The sequence below is a fragment of the Takifugu rubripes genome, chromosome 4, assembly GCF_901000725.2.
Source record: "Takifugu rubripes chromosome 4, fTakRub1.2, whole genome shotgun sequence".
NCBI classification, from domain to species: Eukaryota; Metazoa; Chordata; class Actinopteri; order Tetraodontiformes; family Tetraodontidae; genus Takifugu; species Takifugu rubripes.
The window spans coordinates 14694600-14711258 of record NC_042288.1 but is presented as its reverse complement, the minus strand read 5'-3'; the positions used below and the strand labels follow the sequence as shown (position 1 = coordinate 14711258).

The 16659-nt window shown below is 46.9% G+C and overlaps 1 protein-coding gene across 1 annotated transcript in view; it reads left to right on the top strand.

Moving 5' to 3' along the window:
• Positions 1-16099, top strand: part of kcnk12 (potassium channel, subfamily K, member 12) — an 18107-nt gene extending 2008 nt beyond the window's left edge. Inside the window, exon 2 of the mRNA XM_003964204.2 lies at positions 10818-16099. Within this exon, the coding sequence (XP_003964253.2) occupies positions 10818-11710 (893 nt within the window). The 3' untranslated portion in view covers positions 11711-16099. The remainder of the gene's footprint in view (positions 1-10817) is intronic.
• Positions 16100-16659: the final 560 nt, after the last annotated feature.

Below are 16659 nucleotides of genomic sequence, written 5' to 3'. Positions count from 1 at the left end.
ACGTCCGTCTGCAGTGTTTATCTTTTCCTTGTGCTCGCCTGGATTCCTGTTTTGATTTCCATTTCTCTTTGATCATTTCTCCCCCTTCCCCTCTGGATCCTGTGCTACTTTCTCAGCATATTTTGGAGCCAGTGATGTGGGGCGGGGGGGGTGGTTCTGGCCTCCCCAAACAGCTCATTATTGGACCGGCATCCCCCCGCACCCTGCAGGAGCCTCTCTCAAACACCTTTAACTCTGCTGTGGTGGCGGCCTGAGATCAGCGGTGACCCCTTCATCTCTGCCCCTCAAAAGCCTTTTGAAGTCTGTCCACTCGGGTGGATAAACACATTTCAGCCAATCAGAGCACATTATTTCTTTTTGACTGACTATTTAGCCACGGAATCGCATCAGCCGCGCCGCTGTAGCTTGGAACGCGATGTTGCCGTAAAAGCTGACAGGAAAGTCCATCTTCGACCCGCAGTGACCAGGTTGTCATGGAAATATTGCCACTGTTGAGAAAACAAGGCAAAGAATGAGCCTGCCACCGCATATTCCTGCAGCTCCGGGCAGGGTCAGAACATTACTGAGATCTCTTCATGTCTGGGCGTTTATTGAAAATACCCATGATCCCCAGAGGATGAACCAGTGGATCTGTTCTGATCCCTTGACTTTTCTTCCAGTACCACCAGCTGCTGGACAGCTGTTGGTGGTACTGGAAGAAAGAATCATACTGACAAACCCCCAGGGGGTCCCGGCCTAAAGGCGGCCATTTTGTGGCAGAATTTGCAGCTTGACAGGGCCAAAGTGTGCAAAATAGTCTTTAACAGTTGGTTGTAGGTGTGTTTATGACTGAACATGGGTGGGGGTGGGGGGGCATTGATGGAGGCTTCGGCTCTGGACAAAAAGCTGCTCGTCCGTCTGTTTGTGCTACATCTTTTTCCAGATGGAGAAGGGACATATTGATCTTTGTGTTGTGACACATTTTTAACTTTATTAAGTGCATATATCAGATCATTACTCGCTGGCAAAGTAATCAACCTGATGGATAAACATGAGAACGGAGGGGTAGAGAAAACAAATTATTATAAGGTTAAGAACTTGTAATGGCCACTGAGCTGTTGAGGCCTGAGCAGGACCAAATAGATCCTTACATAATCGCATAGGGAAACGGTGCTAGCTATAGTTTATAAAGATTTTTGAAATAAAAGTAAGCTTTGCAAGCCACCATGTTGCTCCTATCTTCTATTTCAAAATGATATGACACCATTTAAGCCGTCAGACTGACTGAAAACCAAAAGTAAAAGCAGGTTTTGATGATTTTCAATTCCATTCCACACAAAGTGTCGTCTTTAATCAGGTGAATAATGACAACCTGTTGCTTAAAATAGCTGCTAGCTTGTTTACAGGCAAAAAGACATTGAGGTAGGTCATAACGTTACTAATGGAACATTTGCAAATGTCAAATAGGAGAACGGTGCTGTCAGGGATCAAACCAGTGGTTATTTCATTTCCTGCAGCAGGACATGTTGTTCCAAAACATTAACCTAGTCATTTTTATTTTCAATAAAAACACAATGACCTTCAACCAAACTCTGGCCAGCATATGCATTCGTGTAACTAATGTTCTTCTGGGTCCTGGAACAAACGAGCTGTGTTTGGAGGATGTGCTGATGGCAGGAGTGGTAAACGACTTGGGGCGGTGTTTTGTGAACACATCTGAACGAAGGGCATTTTTCAGCATTCTCCTCCTGGTTGACTTGGTTCAGGCCTCATGTTTCTGTGTGTGTGCTCGAGAAGGAGGGCTCAAGATTTCTAGGTTTCTATTTATACCCCTCAGTGGTCATTGACAGCAGATGAATGCCAGCAAGCGCAGCTGTCTGTAGCTGTGTTTGGACCTCTACTTGTATCTGAGTGGCACTTCAGAACGCTGCCTGACATGTGACTTCAGACTTGTTGAGATCGAGCAAGGACAGGCTTTCCACGAAGTATTCCGCTGCGGGATGGTGTTCTGGGCTGATTATCTCAGAGGTCAGAGGCAGTTCTGCCTCTTTTTACCCCCCCCAGCAGCCACTGTTGCTTCCATCTCGGTCACATCCGCCCACCTGCAGAAGACGCTCAGCGAGACGAAACAAACAGAAATAAAATCCATATAGTGAAAACTTCTGCAGTTACTTGAATCCTGATTTAACATGCAGGAAATAAGGACAACTGGCAGAGGCAGGCGTAGGGAAAAGGGAAGCTCACCCTCTGCTTAACACTGATTGTAGAGAACTGGGCTGCGTTTAACTGATAGGCTGTTTATCCCCCAGGAAACATGGGGATAACAGAGTCTTTTATGCCTCACAAACCACTGCTTCCATATTAATTAAGTAACTGTCATTAGGTTAATAGCTTAAAGTCTGTAGAGATTGCAGTCTCGATTTCTAAAATAAGAAGTCAGATCATTGCTAATATGACAGCTTATGAAGCAAAACTAGAGTCCACTGGGAGTAAAATGTTGCTGGGTGGATGGAAATAAAGAGAGCTTATTGGCTGTATAACATAATGACCGACATATTACCTGTTAATTACTGCTGAAGCAGCGCTGTGAGAAACTGGTGGGTTCATTTGTCAGTCGGACCTTCCAGACACTCCAGTGGAGTTCCTCCTATGAAAAGGCTGCTTGGCCCACGGGGGAGGGCAGAGACAGGGTTGATGGAGGCAAACGAACAAAGACGGCTAATGGTTAAATGTCAGCGACCACTAGTGAAGTAGGCATGCGGAATGAGCTGACAGCCCGGGGTTGGTTCCGCGAGACTGATGCGACCTCAGCTCCTGAACTCCGAACAGAATCATTTTCAGAGGTCTTGTTTTTAATCATCACTCGAAACATATTCTGAAATCTATTTAAATAAACCCCTGGGAAACAGGGGGAGGCGCTGGTGACCTGAGCGTAACTATTACATGCTCAAGCGGCCACAGCTCGGGTTCAAATGTCAAAAATAATTTATTCTCTTTACTAGATTCACTCTTCTAGATAGTTGAAGCTGAAACATAACAGATCCTCATCTTAACAGAGCGTGCGCTTGGCATTTAAGGTGCAGCGAACGCCACATGTGTGGACGGTTACTGGTCCTGTCGCTCGTTTATTGTTTAATTTGAGACGTGAAGGCTGCTGTTAAACCTCGATCACAAAATGCAGCTTTATTCTCACTTTTCACGGCTTCAGCGGAAACTTTGGCTCATCTTTTTGCACCCTGGACCGTCTTCCACAGAACGTTTCCAACCATTCGCTAATGTTATAAAATAGATAGCGCGCACATTGCGCAACCAGTATTACATAATAAGATGAAGATCACTTTAAAGTTGATCTTACAGAGCGCGTTTGAAGCAGGCCAGTGTGGCTGCGCCTCCTCTGCTGTTGCAAAACCTCAGACTCACAAAATGTCACTGTTAAAAATTGATAGGCACGAAAGCCTTCGGCGACATAAAAGACTCGGGAGGTCTCAGATGGTCGGCGGTTCAGACACGGAGGGCAGAAATCTTTCACCTGCAACAACTTTAAAAATATTAATGCTTAAATAATGACGTTGCATAACGTGAAGGCCTGCAGTCCCCTACTGACAGGAAGCGTCATTACACAATTATACTTTATAAATAGATCTGAATGGATTTCAGGGAATGTTGCTCATTAATAGGCCCAGGAAGAGCTCGTTAACTTCTGAATTCTGGAGGTGCTTTGACCTTTGACCTTACACAGATGAAAGTCAAGAGGTTTTGACCATACAGCAACCTACTATATTATGTAATGTAATTCTACTGCCTCTGTGTGTATATATGTATATATACTACAGGTATAAGTCCCAGTATGGGGGAAAGAGCTGCTTGGTGGAGGTCCGCGCTGAGATTTCACGATCCTCAGATTTGCTGATGACATTTTCCATTAACGCGCAGCTCGGGACGAACAATACACCACGTAATTCCATAATCAATAAACAGTTACAGGAACAGGATAGTAAATCATTGCAACCAATAAACCCAGCGTGTTTGTGCGTGCGCGCGCATGCACGTGTGGGATGAGCATTAACGAGCCCTGATCTCGGCTAACTGCAGCTTCAGGATGACTGTACACACCTCAGCAGGTTATAAATCACTTCTGTCTCGCTCGGCCGTTTGCCCGCCAACGGACGCAAACTCACATCAACACGGAAGAGTGATACCAAGTTCATTCTGGAGAACGCAGCAGATTTTTGCCCCCCCCCCATCCTCAGAACGATTAGCATTTCACTGCTTCTGCTCTTTGAGCCGGCAAATCAAAGGCAGGTTGAACGCCGCGTGCCCTTTGCACGCCGCCGTCCGTCGACCTGCTTCCCGTCGGGGCTCATTTTAGATTATAATCTACCGTTAATACTTGGATCGCCATCAATTTCTCTGACAGTCCGAGGCTGACTTGCAAGTCTAATTGAAACTCAGCACCATGTGCAGAAAAGTTCTCTCGCAGGCAACTTGGAGATGTTGGGAAACTGGCACAGAAATTCCAATCACGCATCAACTGACATTTACGTGCGGCCCGGGGGTCACCGGGGCTTGTTTTGAAACGCTGGCAGCTGGTTGTTTAATGGCAAGGTTTGGCAGCTCTCCATCTGCGAGGAGGTCCAGGACCGGGAGGACGTGCGCCGCGACGCTTCAGATCCCAACAGAAACTTCCTGTTTTCTGACCAATCAGCATCCTCTCCCGCCCCTCCTTTGATCCCGGAGGTGTGTTCCCACTGTGGGAGTTGCTGGTAAACGCTGGGGGCGAGAACTTTACAGGAACCGCTCCGCTCGCTTGACACCGCCGATGACCGCGTCTCCACCGTAGGACTCATCGTGCCACGGTTTTCGCCGTGACCTCACCGGCAAAAGCAAAACTCAGAACGAAGAAAACGAGAGAACGAGGGTGGTTGACGGTCCTATTAATGGCCGCTCATGGGAGGTTCAAATTTGACATAAACAACATGTGTTCAGGCAGCTAAGATCCAGCTGGGGTCAGCCAGATTCTCACTAAATCCACATCCTCCACAACGGCGTCATAAACTAAACCCTGCGCAGTCCTTTGTAATTCCAGAGAAACACGAGGATCTCACATCCCAATGTGCTGAAACCTGTGTATTTTCTGCAGAACTCACAAATTGCTCCGCCGCCTCGGGACCCACGAGCCTCAGGCAGCGTCGAGCTCTTCACGGGCACATTCAGTTAATAGGAAGTGAAACACCATTTAATTTCCAGCAACAGAGCGCGGCCCTGTGTGATCCGTGTATGATCCACCGTCGTTACCACGGCTTTCAACAGCCCGTCGGCCCTTGGACAGGATCCAGATTCCTGCGGAGGCCCACATTAGCTTCATGTCCGTTGAGATCTGTTTGCTGGTGGCCTGTAACGTGGCGGTTAGCATGGCACTACACATCTAACGTAGCGCAGCGCTCTGCGCTCGGATGCTGTTTCAAAAGCTTCACCTGGCCAGGTGTGTTTATTCTAGGGAATAATACAAGAGGGCACTCCGCGGCGTGCTTTTATCCAAACATTGACAGTGTACACACCACGAGATAATAGGGTGCACGAGGACGCGGCGTAGCCTTTGGATCAGCCAGGAGAAGCCGCAGGAGGAGACCCAGAGAAAGTGCCGAATCCTGGCAGATGGAAGCTCGTTTTTCCTGAATTTTAATCTCCTTTATATCAGTCGAAAAGCCTATAAAAGCTGCATAACAGAGGGCTCCATTCATGTGACATTTTTGGGCTTTTGCTCAGCACATAAGGGGGGAGAAGAGAGTTGATGGGCGGGGGAACGCTGGCGGAGCTCTGAAGAAAAAGCGGCTTTTCTTTCTTTCTTTTTCCTTTTCTTTTTTTACAGTGAATCAATAGAGACGGCAGCAGAGTCATCAATCATCTCAGTCCGCCTTCGTAGGTGAATTAACCGGAGATACAACTTGAGACGGCATTTAACATTTACTGAAGAGACCAACATTTAAAGGGGGAAAGGGGGGTTGTTGGGTTCCAATGAAGTGTCTCACTCACATAATTTAGTAAATCCCTGTTTTAATCACCTCGGCTCAGTATTTTCTAATTATTGCGCAACAGAAAACAGCCATTATCAGTGTTTTGGGAAGCACAACAGCCCCCATTAAAGTCTCGCCTATAGCTGGTGTGGCTCAGCTAGATGGGGAAAGCATTTCTTTGCTTTGCTTTGAGTTTTTATTCGAATTGTCACACTCGTTTAAATTATTCATGCAACAGCATGGCTGCTGAGGAAATGTGTAGCTTGTAAGAAAAACTGGTCAGGTGTGAACGCTCCTGGGTTTGTGCAGACCGCCGCCTAATCCTGACAGCTCCTCAGCAGATGGCGCGATGATGATATCTGCGATCTGGCCGCTTCCTCGTCTCCCCCCCCCCCCCCCCCCCCCCCCCCCCAGACCCCCACCATGACTAATTATTTCCTGTTCGTCACGGAAACGCAGCCATCAGAGGGACGTGGCGTTTTCTGCTACTGTTCCTATCAGGCCAATTTAAGACCGTCCCCACGAGTGGGACACAGTTTGAGTTGAAGCTTGTTTTTTAAGTCCTTTAATTGGGGACATTGGTGTTCATAGGAGGCTGTCATTTGATTTTTGGCTTGCAAAACAGCCACCTAATGAACCCTCTGGGTCCATTTTCAGGCCTTGTGGGAGTCGCACACGTGGATCGGTGTTGTCCTTCATCACACAATTTGACCTTCGTATCAATAGTGATTAGAGAGACAAGTGACCACATGGCAAAAGCTTTGTTCACACACGCAGGCATGAGTGCTTTTAGTAACCTTTAATTAGCCATTAAGTGATTCGGCCCACTCCATATCACACTGAAGTGGGCTTCTTCTTTAGCTGCATTAGAGTCGGTGTATTTACATGAGAGAGAAATGCTGTTTGGCCTCAAGTACGATGAATCTATGGCTCTTTTCGAAGATGTTTTATTCATAATGGACCTCAAAGAATACCTACTGAAAGTGGCTTCAAGGTGAGCTGTTAAATGCGTCTTTTTTTTAAATATGCAGGAGGCTTTTCAGGGATTGGGGGAACAATTCTGTTATGGGACAAAATGCTGAACCTTAAATGCTAAAGCTAACATTAAATGATGTAATAACAAAACGAATAAACACGTTTCGATTGAACAGGAAGTAAAAGCTTCTGAAAAGGGCTTTTAATTGCACTTTAAGGCAGTGGAGATTATATCTAAAATGTCTTTTTTCCCCAATTTTCTTCCTGTTCTGCTATAATCTTGCTTTGGTCGCTCCACACATCTGTTTTCAGTGGAAACACGTTCAGTTTCCTGTCTGTGCCAGGCTCAACGTGGCGAGTTTGTGTGCTTGTGGATGTAAAACGCCACCGAACCGTTTCTCGCTCTCTTAAAGTGACGACTCGGTTAAACCTCAAATGTTCCGTCGTTCGTCATAACCGACATTTGGTACCGGAGGCTCCCATGATCGTCTATGGTGCCTCTCACAATGTGTGTGAGCTTGTTCAGAATGCAAATGTCTTGTCTTCATTAGCATGAATTGGCAAAATCAGAACCGAAGGTCTGTCATGGAGAGCTTATTTTGCATTTGCCCAAAAATGACACAGATTAAATATTTATTCAGATATCTGACTTTTTTTTTATTGAGTATGAAACTAAGTGGGATGAACTTTATTGAGATTAAACACCTTAAACGGATCCAAAAATCCCATGAGGTGACAGGTGAGCTTCCAAATGGGAGGAAGAGTGTTTTGGGATGGTTTGGGAAGTTCACAGCAGCTTACGAAACAAGATGTGAATGAGATTTTAATGCGATATTATTTGGATGTCAGTCTTCTCTTTTCTGGCCAGATTTGTGATCATCAGCAACAAATGAAAGTGAATATTGTTGCCAGGGTTTTCAGAAGAGCATCTGTGTGTTATTGGGAGATAAATGTCCTCCCTCAGCCTTTAAATCCGCTGCAGCAGAGAAGCATCATTTCAATCCTGCCAAGATCACTTATTTGATTTAGCGCTGATTGTTGGCTTTACACTGTTTACACTGTTACACATCTATTCGCTCACGTCGTGGCTTTTATTTATCGTTACTTGGTGTAAAAGCTAAAAACGACCACTTAATGGTCCAGCAACGCTCCTGTTTGCTTTAGATCCTGGTTTTACAACGTGGCCTAACGACCCGTCTCACGCTCACCACTGGATTGCGCCGGCTGTCTCTTTGCAGCTGTGATGAAATCCGACCTAAACAGGCGCTCTAATAATCCCTTCTCATCCATCCCAGCTCCCTACAGGGCCATCACCGCCACAGCGTCCTCTTTCTCTCGTCACCAACAGCGTCGGTTGGTAATTAATGGATACTAATGGTACAGTTTCCATCAGGTTCTGGTTGAATCTCTGGTGAGCGATTCCACGCGCCGGCGTCGTTAATCGTTGGACCACGAGAGCATTTTGTGCTTGAGCTGAGTATACTTTACTCAATGTTAATGAATGAATCTCCTCCCAGGGCTCCGCTTTAATTGGATTGGCACGCGTGTGATTTCCTCTTCAACACGTGGGGAACGGATCGGGTCGTCTCAACACGGACGCGCCGGAGTCGACCGATGCCACTCAGGACAATTAAGAGCTCTGAAGTTGACTCGACAAAGCGAAGCTGTACGCTTCGTGCTCATTTGGTTTCAGTTTCTTGGTGCTTTGCGTTCTGGTATTGCTCAGCTGGCCTCTAATGCGTCTTGGCACAGCGGTCCGCAGTAATGGCTCTGAAACGCTACACTGAATCGATGCCTGGTGCCTTTTCCTCTCTGAGGTAATTTACTTGGTAATGAGAGACGCTGCAGAAGATCGTCTCCGCGCAAGCCGAGGAGATCTAATCTGTTTTCCCTGTTATTCAGTCTGGTTAAAAGGACTTGGGCTACTAATTAATTAAGCACGAACCTCTGAAATAGGATTTCACCGAAGGGCTTAATTTGGCTAATCAGGGTCCCTCGCTGGTCCGTCACCCAACAGTTAGTGTTAGTGAACTTTTGTCACTATCTGTGACGGACGGAGATCATTCTGTGTCTCGTTTTGTGTTCAAATTCAACATCGGTCTCCATTATCTGTGTGTGTGTGTGTGTGTGTGTGTGTGTAGGAGCAGGTATATATCCTTTCCCTCCCTCTCTTCCTCCTACCTCCATAAAACAATCTGTATCAATCAGCGTTGATCTAAATGACCTGACATGTCAACAGCGAAGCCACAGGAGAGTGGTTTCCACCAAGAGATAAGGTCAAAAAAGCCATTTTGGGTATCATCAAGGAAGTATTGTCTAGATATTGATGTCATTTATTACCTGACAAGGACGGTTATAGATGGGCTGGCAAAAAGAAGGAGGACAGCGCTGTTCTAATGCTCAGAGGAGCCTCAAATGGAGGTTGGACATGATGGAAAAATCAATTAACCTTGTCCTGGAAGTGAACCAGTTGATCTTTCAGCACGATTTTATTTGTTGACAAATACACCATCTGTCTTTCCGTGGATAAGGGGCATCAGATTCGGCGTCTGAGTCGAGAGAGACGCGAGACGCGAGACGTTTGCAGGCAAACAGCCATAAACCAGACGCAGGCAAGGGCAGAAGATGCACGAGCAAAAGGAGAAACGTGAGCTGCCGGTGAGTTCATTGGCGTGTCCGACCTGCAGGACGCGGAGAAACTTGAAGATCAGCCAGAGGTTAAATGAAATCTCACTTTGTTTTTATGGTGTAACAGAGCTTCAACGTCCCGTCGAGGACGATATTGAGCCTTCTTCAGACATTATTCTGGTGTCCCCAAATAGAATCCATGGCTCCCGTCAGTGTAGATGGTTTGATGCGTCGATGTTAAACCAGAACACAGGCGTATCCGTTCCATACTGATATGCTAATGTATGTGCAAAAGATAATTAAAAAGATGGTTCCAGAAGCACTTCAATAGAGATTTTCTTTTTTGGATTGATATCAAATAAGTTCTTCTGACTCACTGAATGTGAACGAGCCCTCAAGTCATTTTACTGCGTTTAAAAGCCAGAATTGCTTCTTCTTCTTCTTCTTAAAAGCAAATACGTGAATGTTCACATGCTAACACGGGAGTGAATGTAGTAAACATTACTTCTGCCATCAGCGAGACAGCAAATCTTCCCCGAGACGCGCTGGAAGACGTTATGCATTCCTCACATCTGCGTCCTCACCCAGTAATGAGCAGTTAAAATTTCATTAACGTTTTTAGGGCATCACAAACTATAATGGTTGAAAACCAGGGCTATAAATTACACGGGTCAATCCCCCCCTCAGATATCGAGCTTAACGATCTTCTCTTAATTGTTTTTGTACCCTGCTCTTCGGCAATTCGTGCTTTTTATGGTAAATATCATTGATGCAATGATTTTTTTGCTCCGATGACGAGCTCAGAGAAAAAAATACAAGACTTTCTTCGACTGCTGTTAACGTCATGGCAACAGTCGATGCGGCACAACTGACTCCTGAGGAATGAGAGGAGTTCCTGGGATCCTTTACTAGCTAACCTGGTGTCCTTCCCTCGCTCTGACTACGATGTCCCAGCTCACAGCAGGAGTCCTTAAACACACCGCGTGTAGAAATAATCAAATGTTTACAAGTGTGTGTTCTGTCAGCGACAAGAGGATCCTTAATTCACTGCAGTGATGCCAAACCACTCGTGCCGTCGCCACCATCCACTATGTTCTGCACTCTTTTAACACCGTATTGATTCGAATCTGATGTAAAAAAAAAAGAAAAAAACAAAGGTATAAATCTCAAAAGGAGTAAACAGAGGAGCATCTGTCTGATGTCTGGCTTCCGTCTCTGCAGGTTTTGGGATGACGACACCCGTGACGGTGTCAGGGAAGGTGTTCCTCATCTTCTACGGGCTTCTGGGCTGCGCCGCCACCATCCTCTTCTTCAACCTCTTCCTGGAGCGCATCATCACGCTGCTGGCTGTGGTGATGAAGGCCGTGCGGGAGCGACGAATCAGGAACAGCGGCCTCCTCCCGCCCGGCATCCGTCACGACTTCTCGGCGTACTCCCTCCCGGGCTGGAAGCCCTCGGTGTACCACGTGATGCTGATTCTTGGCCTGTCGGCCCTCACCATCTCCTGCTGCGCGTCGGCCATGTACACCCCAGTGGAGGGCTGGGCTTACTTAGACTCGCTCTACTTCTGCTTCGTCAGCTTCAGCACCATCGGCTTCGGGGACTTTGTGAGCAGCCAGAGCGCCGCCTATGAGTACCAAAGCCTCTACAGGGTGGCCAACTTCCTCTTCATGCTAATGGGGGTGTGCTGCATCTACTCGCTCTTCAACGTCATCTCTATTGTCATCAAGCAGGTCCTCAACTGGATGCTGGAAAAGATGAGTTGTTTGTTTTGCCAGCGATGCAATAAAGCCGGCGCCTTTTTGGGACGGCGCAACGCTATCCGGCCGGGGTCTAAGGGCCGCCAGGCCAGGCTTGGCGCTGCGGCTGACTCGGATGGGCCTTGGGACAGTGACACCGAGGGACGCCGACTATCGGGGGAGATGATCTCGATGAAAGACTTGGCAGCTTCCAATAAGGTGTCGCTGGCCATCATGCAGAAGCAGCTGTCGGAATCAGCCAACGGGTATCCCAGGACAGTCTGCAGCAGCTCGCTCCATAATGGATTTTCAGGCGGCGTCGGTGCCCTCGGTATCATGAACAACAGACTGGCAGAGACAAGCAATTCCAGGTAGACTGGTTCTGACAGGAAACATGTGGGAAACACTCTCTCCTCATACTGTGACAAGAGATTTTAAAAAAAGGGGTTGCTAACTTGTGCCGCGCGGCGCCTGTCACTCATTCCCAGCCTTTGGTCAGAACCTGAAGCCCAGCGAGTCCTGGAAGGCACAACAAACAAGGAAAACCTGTTCTGTAACAACGTGGACCAAGAATCACCTTTCATTCATCTCAGAGCGAAAATTCCCAGAATTCTGAGTGTAAGGCCGCAGAGAAACGAATCCGTTATACCAGCTCCAGATATTAGACCTACACAATGGACACATCGACGGTGTTATAACCCGGCGTTATATATCGCTTTATATAGCGTTATATATCGCTTTATATAGCGTTATATATCGCTTTATATAGCGTTATATATCGCTTTATATAGCGTTATATATCGCTTTGGCCTCTCAATTCGTCTGAATGTACATAATGAATGCAGTTATAGAAAAGTGTAACGATATAGCACATAATGATCTATGCATTATATATCTTGTGCATTTTTGCACCATTCTCCATCTCCCATTCCCATTTTTGAGCGCGCACGCGCACATGTGCGCGCTGCAGGATTGTAGTCATGAGCGGTTTGACAGCGGGTCACACTACAGGCAAGAGCAATTTTCCCAGCACAAGATAGAGAAAAGAGCAGCACTGAGAAATAAAATTCCCCCCCAGAGCCTAACTGGCCCCTTATCAGCTCAGAAAATGCATTAGCAGCCAAAGACTTTGACTCTGAGGGCAGAGGAAGGGCCCTCCTGCTCTTTTTATGCTTACAGCTGTCTGCAAGGCAAACATAAGATAAAGGCCCGCGTTGGGTAATTACTCCCTAATGCATAATGCCGGCTTATATTTTTCAAAGCAGAGCAAATACAGAGCTTCCTGAAATGAACTGGGACCCCCCCTCCTTTTTATGTTTTTGCAGCTCTTCAATGAAGTCAAGGGTGGGTTTGTTTCAGTCGGCCGACGTTGAAATTGGGCTCGTAACTTTTGCTCTTTAAGGGATGGAATGTTTGCAGGGTCAGATCGATGCCTTCATTGCTTACGAGCACTTCCAGGGCAGCGGTGATTTAAGGCCCCCGCCAGGGCGTGCCATGCGTTTGCAAATAGGCGAGCGAGAGACGTTACGTAAACCGTCCGGGAGGTGATGAAAGGACAGAAATCATGAGAGGAGCTGCTGGCAAGGGGGGAATGAGGAAAGGGTCGCGTTAATCTGCTCCCCACATATTCAAATTCATGCCCGGGCAAAATAAATGGCTTCTTGCTGCCAGGGACTCAGCATTTCCTGGCAACCGTCGTTAGCGTTGAATGGCCTCCCATGTTGGCTGGTTTGTCTGCTCCCTAACTTGTTTTCACACACGCACACACACACACACACACACACACACACACGCGCACACACACGCTGCACCAAAAACCCGCCACTTCCGTGCATACGTGGGCTCTCTTTCTCTCTCCGCACTCATCACCCTCACACTGTGACTACGATGACCTGTGTAATACGTGTGCCGCTACATCATGTAAAGTGCTTTTCCATGAAGCTGTGAGGTCGATCTGGGTCTATCCGTACCTAATTTACACCCCGTTTGTGCATAGATCTGAATAATTTCCGCCCTTCCCCAGGCTCACCAAGAAGAATAGAGAAAATGACTCAGGTAGTTAAATCTTCAGGCTTGTCTTACCCCCCCCCCCCGCATACTATTATGGTAAAGCCATACAAGATAGCTGTATATAAAACAGAGGACTCTTTCAAGTCTATTTTTATACATATATCTTTCAGATACGGACAAGAACGACTGTCTCACTGTCATCTCTCCTGCTCAGTCCATCCGTGAGGAACCATTTACCCTTTTATTGATAAAGAACTAAAGCAAGGAGCTCTCCAGATGTTCGCCCCCGGTTTGGCAGAAGGTCGATCCCACTCTCACATCTGTTGGTGACAGTTCCAATGAGACTGTTAACCCAACAGGAAAACGATGCTGTTCCCTCCTTGTCTCTGTGAAGGGAAACATTTAGAATGTTCTAGCAGTTCTGCTCCTGTGGCGCCGTGCAGATGTTTATCCCACCTGACATTTACATTTATCCGAAAAACAAAAAGACTACCCACTGCTGTCCTGCTAACTCCCGCTGCGTCTGTGTACACGAGTATCTTTTATTTGTGATCAGGAAAAACTGGAAGTTCCCGCCGCTCACATGTGAAGGTGAATGCGGAGTTAGCGAGACAACGGCGGGGGAGGAAAATGGCGTTGGTCGCAGTATCACGGTGCACTGGAGGCGGCACGCTCGCTCCACACGTCCTCAAAGAAAAGCACATTAGACAAATAGTTCCCAAGCGCCAGATTCCCAACATATCCTTAATGTCTGCATGGCTAGGTCAGCGGTGAAGTTAGCATAAATTATAGCTCTTTTTTGTATTTTAAAGAAATGTATCATTTTCTGACACGATGGAGTTCGAACGGCTGTTTCGACTTTTTGATCCAAGGTAGCTGCTTCCAGTCCTTCCACCCTCTGCCGGAAGTTCCTTCCACAGGATGAGGATTTCAACCGTTACCCGCACGTTTAACCAAAGTCTCAAGGGGGAAAAAGCCCGCCACGTCCTCCCATTAATCATTGAATTGTGGAGCTTTCCCACTCCTCTCTTGGTGGTGCAGCTTCCTGAGCTGGATCTAAAGTAATAAAAACCACCCACTTGCATGGCAGATAAACGATCGCTGCCTCCAGACACGGTCATGCTCACCTTGTCAATAATCAAAGAGAAGCTATAGAAATCTCATTGTCTGGAGACGTTATATCCTTATTTAAAGCTGAACAACAACGCGAAGCCACCTTCATCCTCTAGTCCGGTCAAGTTCTTAAATTCTGTACATTTGGCTGTAAAGAACTAATGGATGTTTCAAAGGGATGAGGCTTTATTGAGCGGGGTGACACACGGTAGCACTATAAACCTAAACATCGATACCACAGCTCCATTAGGCTGTAAACAACACCACGGGAATCCCAGATGGCTCAGAACTTCCAACAGTTGTCCTCCGATAGGCGGTCTGTGCGTAGAAATAAGCTGCTGAATGTAAAAGATTAGAGGAAAAACTCCTTCAGAAACTGACTGATTGGGGGGCTGAGCAACTGAGGCATGTAGCAAATGACACGCTGGAGTCTCAAACGAATGTCGGCGCCCCTGCTGTATTACAGTTTGTCCCCCGGAGGCTGCAGTGGCAGAGGTGTCACAGATGCTTACTGGGTTTTTTCCTCGTGTTTTGTTTTTAAAGACAGTGACCGACAGGTTCTCTGTAGCTGTCTCACGTCCTCTTAAACGTGTGCATTTGTGCATCCGATCCAATGAGAAAAGACTGCGGTGCGTGAACCGTTACACAGGGGTTTCGACCTGATATATTATCCATTAGACTGTGTCCTCCTGAAGCCTGCAATGAAGTCTGCACCCTTTTAAGACAGTGAATATATAGAGTTTAGAAAAGAACTGCATGCGTGGCTTGAAGTAAATTGCCTTATTTTAGCCCCTGCTAGCCCTATAATGCTCCCACCTCTTTAAAGAAGCGTGTTTTAAAAGACCCTTTTGCACTTTTCAACAAATGATCTCCATTGACTGCAGTGGTTTTGGGTCCCTCGCCGCCCTCCGAGTCTTCTGCACGAGGAGGAAAGAGGAGGCGTTTGAGGAACCTCTCTGTGCTCAGACAGTGGCAAACTTGGATCGCGGCACCTTTTGGATCCATTTGAATCAACAGGCCAGCGATGATTTCAGGCAGCACTCTGTAATGTATCCATGGCAACAAAATGTCCCGCTCCATCGCTGGTTACAAGGCCCAGAATCAAAGGATTTGTTTGTAATCAGATATTTGACTCACGGTTATTGCTAATCTTGAATGCTGTTACGGTGCTAATGGCCCCATCAGTAGAGCTATTATTTGGTGATGCGGCACATAATGCAGCGTGCACGCCAAGGAAGAGCGTGCGAATTCTGCGGGGCCGTTCCTTCCAGATTTACGGTGGGAGCACGTTGGAAAAGTTCCACGCCGGCAGATAAACAGCTGAGTGGCCCGGTAACAGAATGATGTATTACCGCGCCGCCTGGCGGGTTAACAAGAATCGGGTCGTTCTGCTCAGATCTGGGTCTCGATTTCCAAACGCTCTTGGTGGGTCTGTTATCATGAAGATGGATGATGTGGCGCCACCAGCCGCAGAAGCCAGAACCCTAACCGCCAGCCCAGGTGTGCGTCTCACTCCCTGGTGTGTGTCTCATGTTGCTTGCATTGTGGTGTGACATGTATGACATCCATGTTGTTTGCAACTTGCACATTTATACCAATGATTGTACTTTTCTATTTATGTAATTAAAAGTAAAACCTATATGAAACAACAGAGAAACGCTGATAGTAGCTCGTGTTCTTTCTTACTGTCATTTTTAAAGCGGGGGGAGTTGATCAATAACAAGCTTTTAACAACCTTATTACAACCTGTCGGGTAAATTTGCATCCACACACGGTCAGTTAGTGTCCTACCCGGAATATGAGCCTGCTGTCCGGAAAGAACTTTTCAATCATTCTTTGTGGCAAAACAAAAAACCCCCAATGACTCACAGTTATCAAGCTCCCCTCAACACCACAATCACGTGTGTGTGTGTGTGTGGGGGGGGGGGGGGGGGGGGGGGGGTGGGCTGACGTTGGCGTTAATGGTACAATCCGTCATCTGAGTGCAGACGGTGAAAGAAATGGTTTAGCTCCAAAAAGAAAACCAGAAATTCCTTCCCAGGGTTTTCTTTCTGTTGTTAGAAGACCATCAGCCCTGGTTTGATCAGGGAATTAGTCTTAAAGGGGAGGCGGCACATTTAAAATGAGCCCGTTTCAGGTCAATTGCAGCAGCAAGCTGTTGCTCTATAAAGTGGCGTTCTCTAGTGGCGTCCTCTCCTGTG